Source organism: Leucopleurus acutus (assembly GCF_964270905.1).
Source record: "Leucopleurus acutus genome assembly, chromosome: 8".
NCBI classification, from domain to species: Eukaryota; Metazoa; Chordata; class Mammalia; order Artiodactyla; family Delphinidae; genus Leucopleurus; species Leucopleurus acutus.
The window spans coordinates 37,935,558-37,949,270 of NC_139151.1; the positions used below are offsets into that span (position 1 = coordinate 37,935,558).

The 13,713-nt window shown below is 43.3% G+C and overlaps 1 protein-coding gene across 2 annotated transcripts in view; it reads left to right on the top strand.

The window, feature by feature from the left end:
* Positions 1-5,096: 5,096 nt before the first annotated feature.
* MAML2 (mastermind like transcriptional coactivator 2) overlaps positions 5,097-13,713 on the top strand; it is a gene marked incomplete at both ends in the record, with an annotated part of 357,427 nt that continues 348,810 nt past the window's right edge. For both annotated transcript variants that reach the window (XM_082844841.1, XM_082844842.1), the window contains one exon: positions 5,097-5,609. In XM_082844841.1, coding sequence (XP_082700967.1) covers positions 5,097-5,609 — 513 coding nt within the window. The remainder of the gene's footprint in view (positions 5,610-13,713) is intronic.

Genomic DNA, 13,713 nt, shown 5'->3' on the forward strand with positions numbered 1-13,713 from the left:
ATAAAGTAAATAATAAAGTAAAATGGTTTCAGAGTGAACAAATGGACCATGTCTATTCTGTATCTTTAATTCTTAAAAGTGGTATCTCATAGGATCCAGTTCCCTGTGGAATTTTATTTATTTATTTATTTATTTTTTACATCTTTATTGGAGTATAATTGCTTTACAATGGTGTGTTAGTTTCTGTTGTATAACAAGGTGAATCAGCTCTACATATACATATATCCCCATATCTCCTCCCTCTTGCGTCCCCTGTGGAATTTTAGATACTTGTTTCTTACTTGAAATGTTGGTTGAACCTAGCTTCATCTGTTATGTAGTTCATGGAATGGACTTCATTACAAACTGCATACATTAAAAATTGCATTTTATTAAGTCCTTACATAGAGATTACTTAATATTTTCTGCAATTAATTTTCCAAAATTATCCCTATTATCATTGTAAACAAAACAGGGAGAAAGAGCTTACAAAGTTGTGAGAATACTGATGCTGATGTTTCATGTGAGGAGTGCATACCTTTTTAAAAGTGTGAAATAGAAATTTCAGTCACATATCTCTATTATTCTTATTTTTCTGTCGTATGGAAATAATCCTTAACTATATGAAGCCACAGTTGAAAGTTGAAGTGAGTGTCCAAAAAGATGCAAGGCAGAGTTTAGAGGAAAAGTGATAGTCAAGTGGGAAGGGTGAAGGATCATGAATGATTTGTTAAAAAAGAAGTCCAAGAAAAGCAAGGGAATGATCTCTAAAGTATCTCTGATGACCCGGGAAGCATCACTTCTTGTATGTGACACTACAGACAAGCTTGAGCCAGCTGAAGAGTGAGAGTTCCAACTGAAAGTTTTAAAAATTAATTTATTCTTTTAAATAGCATGCATTTAATTTGTAAAAATGAAAGCACTAATGATTTTAGGGACTTATGATGGCAGCTGACCCAGTTCCTAGATCAGGCATCGTGTTGGCTTGAAGCATTTTTCCTATTAGAACAGCATTCTGACTGTTGGTCAGGAAATGCTAATAGGTAGCTTTGCTGATGTCTAAGGTCACTGCAACCGGGCAAGCTTCTTCAGTAGGTGTTTGGAGAGTACAAGAGGCTTTTATGTACATGATAACACCAAAAGAATGGCAAAGAGACAGGCTGTCAGGAAATGAGAATTAGCATGGATCATGGGGCCAAAAGCAAGTAGTCTAGAAGAAAATAGAAATGTTGAAAAATTAGAATTAACTTTTGCAGGTATTATGACATACTGTATTATTTTATCATCATCATCATCATTGATATCATTGATTCTATATAACACAAAAAAATAGTTTGTAAACTTATAAATCTCACATGTCTATGAACTTTTTAGGTCTGGGCATTTATTACTATAGTGTTAAATTCTTTGTGTTAGGTAGCTATGGATAGTAGAGATGATGAGGAACACAGATGGACAAATAAAAAGGAACTAATGCTTTAAAAAAAATCCATAGAGCTATTACAGAAGCTTTAGAGATATAAAAGAGGGAACAGTTCCATAAAAGGGAAAGACAAGGAAAAAAAGAAATGTTTATTTTATTGGCAGCTGTATGTAATTGACCATATTTTCTCACTTGTCTGCTCTCATACTCAGATGAGTAGTTCTATTCACTACTCATTTCTTGGAGGTATTATAGGACTTGCTTAGACTCCAGCATGTTGATTGAGGTGTAATTGCAGCCCTTGAGCTATTTTGGGTATAGTCTGGTTTCCCTGTAACTCTTTTCACACTTGATACTGAGGCAGCAAGTCCAGTGGTTAAGAGAATATAGGTTTGAAATCAGCCTTGAGTTTGAGTCCTGATGTGTTACTTCCTAGTTAGCTTAAGTAGTTTAATTTCAGTAAGCCTCAGTTTCCTCATTTATAAATGGGGTTAATAATATCTCTCCCTCAGGATAGCTGGTGGATTAAAGGAGATATATGTGAAGTGCTGTGCCTGAAACAGTGACTGTAAATAAGCAGTAACTGATGTGAATGGAAATGAGGTTGTGGATGATGATGTCAGCTTGAAATTAAATGGCTGTAAAGGGTAAATTTGTACAAAAGACAACGTAAAGGAGTGTCCTACAACACTAGAATATAGTATGAAAATGTATTAAATTATTGTTTGACAAGTTTTTAAGGTGTGTCCTTGCCTAGCTTAGAATTCAAAGTTTATGTCATTTAGGAATAGTGGATTTGACCAAAAACTCTGTTATTAATCAAAACCCGTGTTACTGCAGGACAGTAGAGTGAACAGTAAATTTTAATGTAAATATTGAATTTTTTCTCTTTCATCAAGTATGATTGCTGAATATAAAGTTCCGGTAGTAATAGAAAGAAGATAATGTCTAATGAATACACCTTTTTAAAAATCAAATATAAAATGATCAAAACTCCTTCACTTTTTAATGACACCTCATGAGAGAGTTCTGCGTACAAATTTGCATACCTAACAAAGATATATTTCTGCCTTTCTCCATGAGTGGTGAGGAACTTAGCCTTGGAAGGGACAGAAAGAAGTATGTTCCAACGAGAAGTAAAGTTATATTCCATCAGAATGCACTTGTCCCAAATTCCAAAGTAGCATTCCAGGATTTGTGAAAATAAAATGAACTAATGTAGGCCAGCCTATCGAGAACTAAATTGTAGATAAATCCAGCCTTAAAATGTTCGCATTGATCTTACCCATTCACTTCTATCCACAGCTCAGTTTGAAGCAGCACCATGTTACTGAGATGCCAGAGTTGGTTTAAATTAACAAAGCCCCATTGCTTGAGACCTCAAATCCAAACGACTTCCAAGTTAGGATACACAGAATATTTATGGACCTGACTATACCAATCTTGCACTCACCTTAATTTATTCTCCATAATTGATAATAAGCAGAATCCAATATACATTTTGAGGTCTTAAAGGTAGGATTATCTGAAGATGAGGGGACAACAGTCTGTGTCAGAGATCTATTTGGTTTGTGTTAGTAAACTTTTTGAAACTCGACTGCTACATAATGATTTTCCTCATTGTATATGTAAATCAGACAGCTATGGAGACCCCAGATCTTGCATTAGGTCTGTCATAGGCAATCTTGTATTTTCAAAGAAATCTTTTTTTTTTTTTCTTTCTGGAACTGGTATTGGTAATTTCATCATGGTAAACTATTTTAGTTATTCTTACTGATATGCTTATGATCACCCAGATTGACTTATCCAGAGACGTACAAAGCAGGCGGGCAGGTAGATAGACACCGGCCTGTCCTTTAGGAGCTAATGATGTGATTTCTTCTCCTCTCCCTCCTCCCCCCTCCCGCAACGCGCACACACCCTACGTCTCCCTGTGACACTCTTGAACATCTCCTCCGTGCTCACTCAGCTCTCGCTAGGGTGCTCTGGGGTGTCATGGACAACATACTGAAAAATGAAAATGACATCCTCAGGGGGGCGTAACGGAGGTCTGGAAGGGAAAATACATCCCCTGGCCGGGAATTTCTTCAACATTTCGAGCTGGTGAAGTAGTCGACTAGAGGTTGGGGAATTTCCCCAGCCTTCTCCCCCGCCCCGGAGCCGAGGCGGAGGCCGAGCTGCGCGCGCCGCCGCCGAGATGCGCAGGCTTTGGGATTCACCTCTTCAGCCGCTGGGAGGCCCTCTGTGTTCCCCTTTCCCCGGCGCCGGCCGCCTTGCTCGCCTGTGCAGTGGCACCCGCCTTCCACCAGGGAGCCTCGGGCGAGCGCTCCCCCCGCCCCCGCCCCCCTCCCCCCCCCCCCCCCCCCGCAGCTCGCTGGCTCTCTCTTTCTCCCTCTGTCTCACTCTCTCTCTTTCTCTCCCTCTCCTATCGGAGCACAATGAAAGCCTGTGTATCGCCGTGACTCCGGGCTGCGGAGCCAGTGTCAGCCCAGCGGCGAACAACAGACGGGAAAGAGAAAGGAAAAGACCAGCTACTTTCTTTTCCATCTCTAAAGCGGAACAATCCAAGAGATAGAACCACATTGCTTATTGCGAGTCCAGACCCTCAGATCCACTGGCCGGGGATGGAATGTACAAAAGTGGACAGAAAAGTGGCTGGACATGACTCGGTGCAATTTGCTGGAAGTTTGTAAGTTTGACCATCGTTTGTAAATTACTCTCGGAGGAGTTTGTCTCTCTTGATAACTGTATTAGGATCGAGCCGGGGGTGAAGACTAGGAACGTAAGCGGGAAAGAAAAAAATGTGTTGAAGGATCTCTCTCAGTGGCTAGTGACTTCAGACTGCTTTCATTTAAGGCTGGGAAACCTTAGAGGGAATGAGGATTTTACTGGTGATTGGATTAGCCGAAGAAAAAAGCATGGTCCAAAAGTCCAGTTACTGGTATTAACAATTGAAAAGCTGCCTCCCGTTCTTTGGGGAGAGGATCACATCCTGCAGTCCCCCAAAGGGGAGAAAACACCGGAGCAAAGGGAAAGGGAGGAAAAAATTAAAAGCCAAAGGACAGTATCTCTTGATTTTTGTACGTTTTGAACATTGACTTCAAAAAGCTTCTGAAACAGCACTTTTTTTTTTATTTTTAACCTGAGGAAAAGTAAAGGCCGTGGGTTACAGAGACCATGGTAGAAATGGGTTTCTCTGCAGAAACATCCCCATAAAGAATCTTCCAAAACAACTAGGTGAGGGGGAGTCCAGCTCTGTATTAATACCTCTCACAATTCCCTTTGCTGCCTGTTCCTGTCTCTCACTTGACAATCCCTGAATTCTTGCTCTTACCCCCAGATCGATCGTGTGTTTACAAAGTACCTAGTGGCTCTTGTCAGCTTGGTGGGGGGAGAAAAACCCCACTAACTGTCCAACTTCTCCAGAGCTGTCAAATGCAATTAGAGTTAAGTTGATCAGGGTTTGTTTCCAACTTACGCTCTGCGATTGGCTTCTATTCTTTCTCCTCACCCTCTTTTACTCCCTCCCCTCCCCCATACCTTCTCCACTACTCCCCGCAACCTCTGAAGACCTCTATTCATGTGGCCCTGAACACTGAGCGCACATTGTCAACAGCAGATTTGCCTGCACTAACCAGCCATAGCCTCCTTCCACCTCACCATCCCAGAGGCAGCAATCATTGTGTCCAGTAAGATGGGGGACACAGCGCCCCCGCAGGCCCCCACAGGAGGGTTAGGGGGGGCCCCTGGGGCGGGGCTCCTTGGAGGGGGCTCGGTCACCCCGAGAGTGCACAGTGCCATCGTGGAGCGCCTTCGGGCACGGATCGCCGTCTGCCGCCAGCACCACCTGAGCTGTGAAGGACGCTACGAACGGGGTAGGGCCGAGAGCTCAGACCGGGAAAGAGAGAGCACCTTGCAGCTCCTGAGCCTCGTACAGCACGGCCAGGGGGCGAGGAAGGCTGGCAAACACACCAAGGCCACTGCCACTGCTGCCACCACTACAGCCCCTCCCCTGCCACCTGCTGCCCCTCCTACAGCCTCCCAAGCGGCAGCGACAGCGGCCCCACCGCCCCCACCAGACTATCACCATCACCACCAGCAGCACCTGCTGAGCAGTAGCAATAATGGTGGCAGTGGTGGGATCGACGGGGAGCAGCAGCCACCGGCTTCAACCCCTGCGGACCAGAGGAACTCGGCCCTGATTGCGGTAAGGCACCTGGTTTTCTCCCGATTCTGGCTGTGGTCGTGTGGACTTTGGCGAGGGTAGAGCTGGCCTCGGCCTGATGTAGAGTGGACGGCAGTGCAAAGGGCCAAGATGCCACCTGACTACCTCAAAGGCTATTGGGTGTCTTGTTTGTGAGGTGTTACTAAACCCTTACTCGTCAAGTTCTGCTGGTGTTCATTCATGGGTTTTCCTCCACCTGTAGAGTATTCCTTAAGTGGTAAGCAACTTGAGTTTTCCAGAGTTTGCTCTGGGGTCCAGAGCTTGCAGAAGAATTGGCTACGAGCGGCAAGATCTGAGCCATTGAGGAAGGTCTTGTCTCAGGAAGCCTCCTGCTTTGGTGAGCCAGCACTGATTAGGCCCAGCAAGCCATGCTTAGCCTGAAAGCATTTGTTTAGCAGTCCAGATGACCTTTAGCCAAGCCTTTTCCTTCTTGTCCTATTTCCCCTTCCCTCTTTGAAGTGGCCCCTTCTCCTTGGGTCAGGAGAACATAAGTGGTAATCTCTAGCAGAGCAAGTTCCCTCACTCAAAAACAAAAACTTGGGGAAATAGCCCAGAGACTGGTGAGGGGGTGTTTTTACAAGGCCTGCTCCCTGATTTCTTACAGATTCCCCCACTGTCCCCATCTAGCTTCTTGCCACAGGCACTACAATCAGATACTGCCCACTTACAGCCTTCACTAAAATGGGCAGGCGCAAAGGGGCTGTTTCCATGCTGTCATCCTAGAAAGTGCCTTGTCTTCAGCCATTCCTGGTGACAGGACATCCAACCTGAAAGTTGTGATTAGGTTTCTGGCTGGAAGTTCCTCCTCAGAGGTATAGACACACCTCATCCCAGAGCGGGTAGCCCTTGACTCATTGGTTCTTGGTGCTAGTCCAGGTCAGGTGACTGCCTGCCGTGTGCTGGCTTTCCCCCCAAAGCTGCTGGGCCCATAGCCTCAGGGTAGAAGGTGGAGCCCTGCCCTGCAGCCCTGCAGCCCTGCAGCCCTGCAGCCCTGCAAGCTTCCTCCATTTCTGAGTTCTGTGGGGATTCGGAAGTCCTGTGTCCACTAACAGCACAGCTCCAGTTTGCCCAAGCCAGCCCTAATGAAAGTCAGCAACAGGAAATGGCCATGCAAGCTGAAACGTCCTCAAAAAGCCCAAAGGAGAGGAAGGCACTGCGTTGAACTCCTTCTCCGAGGGAACTTGAGAAGGAGCTCTAGGGAGAGGACATCCTCCAGCCAGGCCCCTAGGATGCTTCTCTGTGGGTCCTCCTTATCCCTGGCCTGGGTCTGTGATGGTTGAAGTTTCCAGAAAGTCTGGGGGCTGTATTGGTGCTGTTCTATTCCACCACACGTTTTGCTTGAGATGCCTAGAACTGCAACTTCCTGGCGCCAACTCCAGACGAAAGATAACTGCTAACAGTTAAACTGCCCAATGTTTGTTGTTTTATCCTTGGATACAATTAGCCTGTGGGGTTATATTAGTGCTTCAAGGCCTAATTTCCTCTCCCTTCCACCTGCTCTATCCCCACCTCTCCCTGGAATTCCCTAGGACAGCAATGAGAGTTTGTTTCGTGAAAGAGACATGTTGAGGTAAAGGGGGGCGGGGCGGGTAAAGAATCACTCAAATGGAGAGAAGAATGAGGTTTGTATGTGAGTGTGTGTGTCACTGGCATCTGCAGCCAAAAGCATCTAAATGCCCTGATTGTCCCCAGTAAATTTATAATCTGTCTGCAAGTCTCCCAATAATACCGCCTTGTGTGCTTCACAGTCTCCTGGTAAGTGTTTCGGGGGGTGATACAGGGAACCAGGCACCCAGCCCTTCTCAGTGGAGAAGACAGATCTCTGTCCTGGGTGCCAAGATGGGATGTGGCCTTCACATCCCAGCCGCTGCAAGGAAGGTGTCTGCTTATGGCCTCGTTCTTTTGGTTTTTGCTTTTCTCCCACTTGGAAGGAAGATGAGGCTGCCTCTTTTTCTTGGGGGCTTGGGTATGCGAATTGAAACCAACTTCAGTGGTTATTGTAACTTTACGACGATAGCAATATCCATGCTGGGAGGAAGTGAGAGCACCATGTCTGGCCTTTCCCGACTGGAGGCTTAACTGCTGTGAAAGGCAAAGGTGGCTGCTCCTTCACTCCTGTTCTGAAAGGGAATCTCCTTTCTCTCCCCTAACTACCAGCCATCTCCTAAAACATCCCCTTAGAGGAGCTCCCTCCTCGAGTGCCAAGAAGATTGATGAGAGGTGCAGTGTGAGTTAGGAGTAAAAAGTCCAATTTATTTCTGATGGTGGCTTTTCACTGCAAACCTGTGCCATTGCAAGAGTTGATCCACCAACCCCCTTTTGGTTATTGGAAATTCCCTTCTCCATTTTAGCTTCTAAATTTGGCGCTTTGTTACTCAGCATGGTACTCAGAGATGGTGATGCAAGTACTGTATTAACCTGATAACATTGTGTCTGAAGGGAGGCCTGGGCATTTGGGAGTGATTCACTAAGCCTGTTAAATCTGCAGGTCTCACTTCGCTCAGGATCCTCTTATTTTCAGAAACACCATCCATTTAAAGGGGACTTTGCGCAGAATGGGTGTCAGAATTCTTTCTTAATACTGTGTCCATAACTAGATTTATTTCTGTCTGGGTGTGTTGAAGGTATCCCTTTAATAGTTAACTCTTATGCCCTAAGTGGCCATAAATGTCCTTTGGAGAAAAGGAGAGAATATTGATCATCTAAAATCGAATATGCACGGTGTCCTCAGATGAAAGCCCTGTGTCCTGCATACCTGCTAGTACAATGCCTTGTATATAGTCAGTAATATCTGAATGAGGGTGGAAAGAGAACTTCTGTTCTGTGGGATAGTGTTGTCTTTGAGGGGTGTGATACTACAAGAAATATATAATGTCTGAGATTTTCAATAGCCTGAGTTTCGAGAACAATGCAAGAAATAAACCTCCAAGCTGGTTCTAATTCTGTCCACATTGAGAGCCTAATTCTGCAGCCCTTACTCAGACAGTTTCTTCATTTAACTCAAGTGCAAGTTCAGGGGAAGCCCCATTACTGCAGAGATTGCAGGAACAGGGCCTTTAAAGAGGGCCTGGATTGTAAGGGTTTAAGCAGATCTGCATTTCTGACCACTTGGAGCAGGCTTTAGGCACTAAATCATTTTCTGGTGAAGTATGTTTGAATCTTTGAATGAACTGTGAAACTGAATAATTGCTGGTCCATGGAACAGAAAGGTTTAGAGCTTCCGTGGTGCATTATTAATCTTTCCCTTTTGCCTGAGACAAGCTCTTTTTCTGTTGCTTTAGACTCTGTTGCTAGGCTGGATAGATAAGTGGTTCTAAGTCATCTTTGGCTTCAGAGATTATCTTTTCTCTAATATAGTGTGGAGGAAAGAAAACAGATCAGACAAGGAGACTGCATCCTCGGGGTCTGTGCCTGCATGATCACTAACAAGCTGGGTGACCTAGGACAAGTTACTTAGCAGTCATGTGTAAAACAGAACAATAATGCTGCCCTAGCTTGTTGAGAAAGCCAATGAATGTGTGTTTCTGAATAGACTCTGGAAAAAAAATAAGCACTGCAGAAATGCAAGGCATTATTACTAGTATTACTAATAATAAACTACTAGACAACAAATCATAATACCAGTTTTTCCAGGGATTAAAAGTGTACTTAAGCTTTCAGTTGTCTGTTTTAAATGGTGAAATAGCTTTTATTGTAAATAGAGGGGTTGGTATTTCAAATTCAGTGCTGTCAAGATAAGACTGAGCTATCAGAGTACTTAAGTGTTCCCGAAGGTCCCTGGAAATCCTAGTGAAAATGTGCAACGGTGTGAAAGTGTTTAGGGTCTCTTACAGGTCCCTGCACAGACCTGAGCAGCTTCGGAAAGGTGTGTCCCCCGGCTTGTGTCAGGAATATTAGAAAAGTAGTTTGCACAAATGACATGGGAAAGTTAACTATTTTGTCAACAATAGTCTAAAATGTTAATTGTTAGCTTAAGAAATTCAAACAAGTTAAATCATTGCCAGAGTCCCCTGGTTATTTTTAACTGATAATAATCAAGTTTCCAATTGACAGTTCAAAATTTGAGGGCTGTAGGGTGGGCGTGGGGCTGAAAACAGAAACAATTCATTGGCCAGAGCTGGGTGTCTGCAGCTGTCCATGTGGTAAATATCCTCCGTGGGACAGTGATAGGAGTGTTTACATTGTTTATATGTGCAGCCATCATTTCCTTAAAAACTGACCTATTTTTGTTCTGTTTTCCAGAACAGAGTAATAAAGGGGGAGTTCTTATCTATCCAGAACCTTCCTACTACTTCTTTCCAGTAAATATAATTGTAAGATCTCACAAAGGCAAAAGAGTTCAAGTGGAGAGAGAAGTTGGTACACTCCTTTACCAAAAAATGGGTAGAAAGCTTGTTTTGACAGCCAAGTAATGTTAGTATGTCACCCAAGATGTCTTGCTTGTGTAGGTCAATGTTTATTTATAGAAGGCATCTGCTTTCTTTGAAATAATGTCTTTGCTAGGTGATGCTTATCAAATTTTTCTCAACCTTAAAGTTTAGTGCGGTATGGCTCCCCTCTGCCAGTAAACCTTTTGTTAAGTACCAAGACAAACATGGGTGTCCAAATGTTCTTAGGCATAACAAATATGACTGAAAGAGTGACCTTGATTAGCTGTTTTTGTTTTTATTGTTGTTGTGTGCGTTTGTTTTTAGCACTGCTATTTAATCTCAGAAAGCTTAGAAGGAAATTTGAAAAAAAATCATCCAGTTCTGCTATGCGTGGCAGCTAAACCATTCCGAGTGGCTTCTACTACTTCCTTGTACTTTAATCCAGTCCCTTTTATATGATCATAGGCAGGATCATGTTTAATGAAAACAATTCTAAATTCTTTCTTCTGCATTTTCATGATAATTTCCCTTATACTTTAACAGGTTCTGTGTGAGAATAGAGAAATACAGCTAAAGACCTAGTCCCTTCTTACTTACAGGCTAGTCGTCAATCAAGACCACATGGACACAGTAAAAGTACTTAACTAGGTAGAGTGGACCAAAACTGATATAGAAAATCAGAGGGAGAGAAGAATAAATATTTCTTGAGCCCTAGAATGTCAAGGCACTTTTATTGTATATTTTATGTGATGCTTAAAAAAAAAAAAAAAGAGAGAGAGAGAGAGATGAGTAAGCAATATTTGGCTATTTTACAGATAAGGAAACTGAGGCTTAGAGATTTAGTAAATGGAAGAATTTTATGCATAGATTTTCGAGTTTGACCCGTGTTTGATCCCTCCCTCACACCTACAGCTGTATGAGCTTGGGGAGATAATTTTCTTTTGGGGCATCAGTATCTTCATCTGTAAAGTAAAGCTAATATTCTTTAGCGTAACAGTCAGTATAGTGCCTGACACATAGCGGGTACTCAAAACATGAGTGCTGTTAGTAGTTGGTAGGAGAGAAAGTCAAACCCAGGCCAGGCAGCACTTTATGGACAATGTGGGTCCCCAGCAGGCCTGGGAGGAGCAAGAGAGAAGGTGGAATGAGGAGTGGGGCTGCTGGGTGCCAATGTGGGTGAACGTTGGGTGTTTGGGAACAGAGAGTGGAGCCTGGCTGACACTGTGGTCGCGTGTGAACAGTGAGGGGAACACGTGAGGCCGATCCACCTCCTGGAGGGTCCGGAGCTCTGGCAAGAGTGTATCAGAAGCCCTGGGAAATGGTCGAGCAAGGAAGGCTCAGAGGAGTCAGCGTCTGTGAAGCAATAATAATCCTTCATATACTTGAAGACAAGTATTACATTTCCCCTCCAGCAGCCTCTTCTCATTGCTCACTGCCTAAGTGTTCTGTATTACCTATCTTCAAGTCCCTTGAGCTGCTTAATGCCTTGCTATTTACACACTTCTCCCATTCACTGTGAGTTATATACAGCGTGACATGGCCTTTGGCATTGAAAGGAGATGGTTTTAAAAGCACAGTCGCTAGACGCAGAAGAGAAACTAAAAGAAGCAGAACCAACTACACCTCTCTTCTTGGACTGGCTAGGCCTTCCAGTGCAAATAAGAATTTCCCCTGTGGGTTCTCTTGATGTTAAACTGATCTTCCCAACAAATGAGTTTATTAACTTGGAAAAGGTCTTTTCATTAAAACAAAACAAAAAAAATCATAAGCAGAAATTTATGAGAAGCTGTGAGCCCAGATAGTCTTTGAGATTTACTTGCTTTCTTCCTTGCTTTTTAATTACAGGTGGGTTACAGATCTTTTACTAGCCCTAAGGAGTCAGATACCGGTTTCCCCTATCTGGTCCATGTTCACAGGGCACAGGGAAGGCTCCTATGGAGTAGATGGCTGAGGGAAAAAGTCAACAACTCCTTCCCTCCCTGATTCGAGGCAGGATGCTGGGATACTGACCATAGCTGGAGCGGCTCTCCATCTTTGGATCCTAGCTCTGACCCTTTCCTATACATATCTAAGGGACAGGTGTGAAAGAATGAAAGCTGTTCTTTTTCCTTGGAGAGGGGATGAAGAGAGAGGTTTATATATTCTCCACAAGGCTTGACGACGACTAGAGAGTCGGGCCCTACCACAAGCAAATTGCCAAAGGGATGGCCAAGAAATGGGCAAATAGTATTTGACAGGCACTGTGGTCTCTGTGGGTCTTAATAGTTTTAGCAAGAGTTCTAAAATTTCATATCAAGATTGTGGACATGGGTGCTTTTTCGAGTGTGGGGAAATTATCCATGAAGTCAATAAAGAATCATTGTGCAGCTATCCTATGCCAAGAGAATGAATGTATCCATGATGAGTGATTTGATATAGCCTCTGTCTTCTTGGAATTTATAGTCTGAAAGGGGTGGGGGTGTGGTTGGAAACAGAAGTGTTAAAGTCAGCTTGAGGTGGCAAGACATTGTAGCACTTAAGAACCTGGGGTTAGGGTGAGACTACCTGGTTTCAAATCACAGCTCTACAACTTACTAGCTGTGTCATCTTGCTTCATTTAATTAGATTCTCCAGCCTCAGTGTTCTCACCTGTAAAATGGAATGATAGTGATATAACTAACTACTTTCTGGCACCTAGAAGAGGCTCAATACATTTTAGATGTTGTTATTGTTAATGTGAGAAGTGACATAGTCAAGTCAGATTCGTAGTTTTCCCAGCTCAGGATTCTATCCCCAAAAGGATGTCAGGGATATTTTATGCAAGGGATGGTTTTTCTCTTTATATTTATTTAAAATGGTTAGTGAAGTATACCATATTACCCAGTATATCCATACTATCCCTAAATAGTTTACTATGGAGATGCTGTCTGGGATGGTTTACATTTCTATGAAATGGGTTGAATAGTATCCTTCTTCAGAACAGGATCAATTAATATCTCTTCCATTCCTGGGATTCTAGGACTCCTAATTTAGAACTTGACTAGAGTGAGTGTTTATTTGACTCCTTACTTCTTCTTGAATAAAGGCTGGGTTTCCATTTAGTTGCCCGGGGAGTGTGTAGTGTGGACTGTGTGGGTAAATGAGAAATTTAGACTGTCTATTGAGAATTTGGAATAATTAGAATGGAATAGTCCAAATTTACCAATTTAACTAAATTATTAATTCATACTGACGAGTAATTCTTAAGTGAATCTGGTCACAGAGTCGCAAAGAGTTAGCAGTTCCCTGCTGTGGAGATTCAAATGTATGCTTTTGAAAGCCAGGTCCCTTGCTCAAGTTGTCAGGGAATCAGTTCTCTCACTGCAACCACACACAAACAGGCGGCACGAATTTGCCCTCCTCCCAACCCCGACCTGGAGCATGTTGAAAATTTCAAGCCTTGAGGTGGGTCTTAGCTTGGAATCTCTTCTTTGCTCAGTACCTCCTCAAGTGTGACTTTCCATAAGAAACACGAGGAAAATGCTGCCAAGGCTTCTAAGCAAGTTTCTGTGAGGATAATTCTTAATCAAAAGCACAGTGTTTCTATGAAAAAGTGACAGGATTAGAATGAGCATAATCTTGTTCTTGGTGGATGATATTTGGATAAGGACGGATTTCTTGGTTCTAACTCAGAGCAAAGAATGTAGTCAAAACGTTTTTGGTAGTTTCTTTATTCCCCATCATTTAAACTTACATTC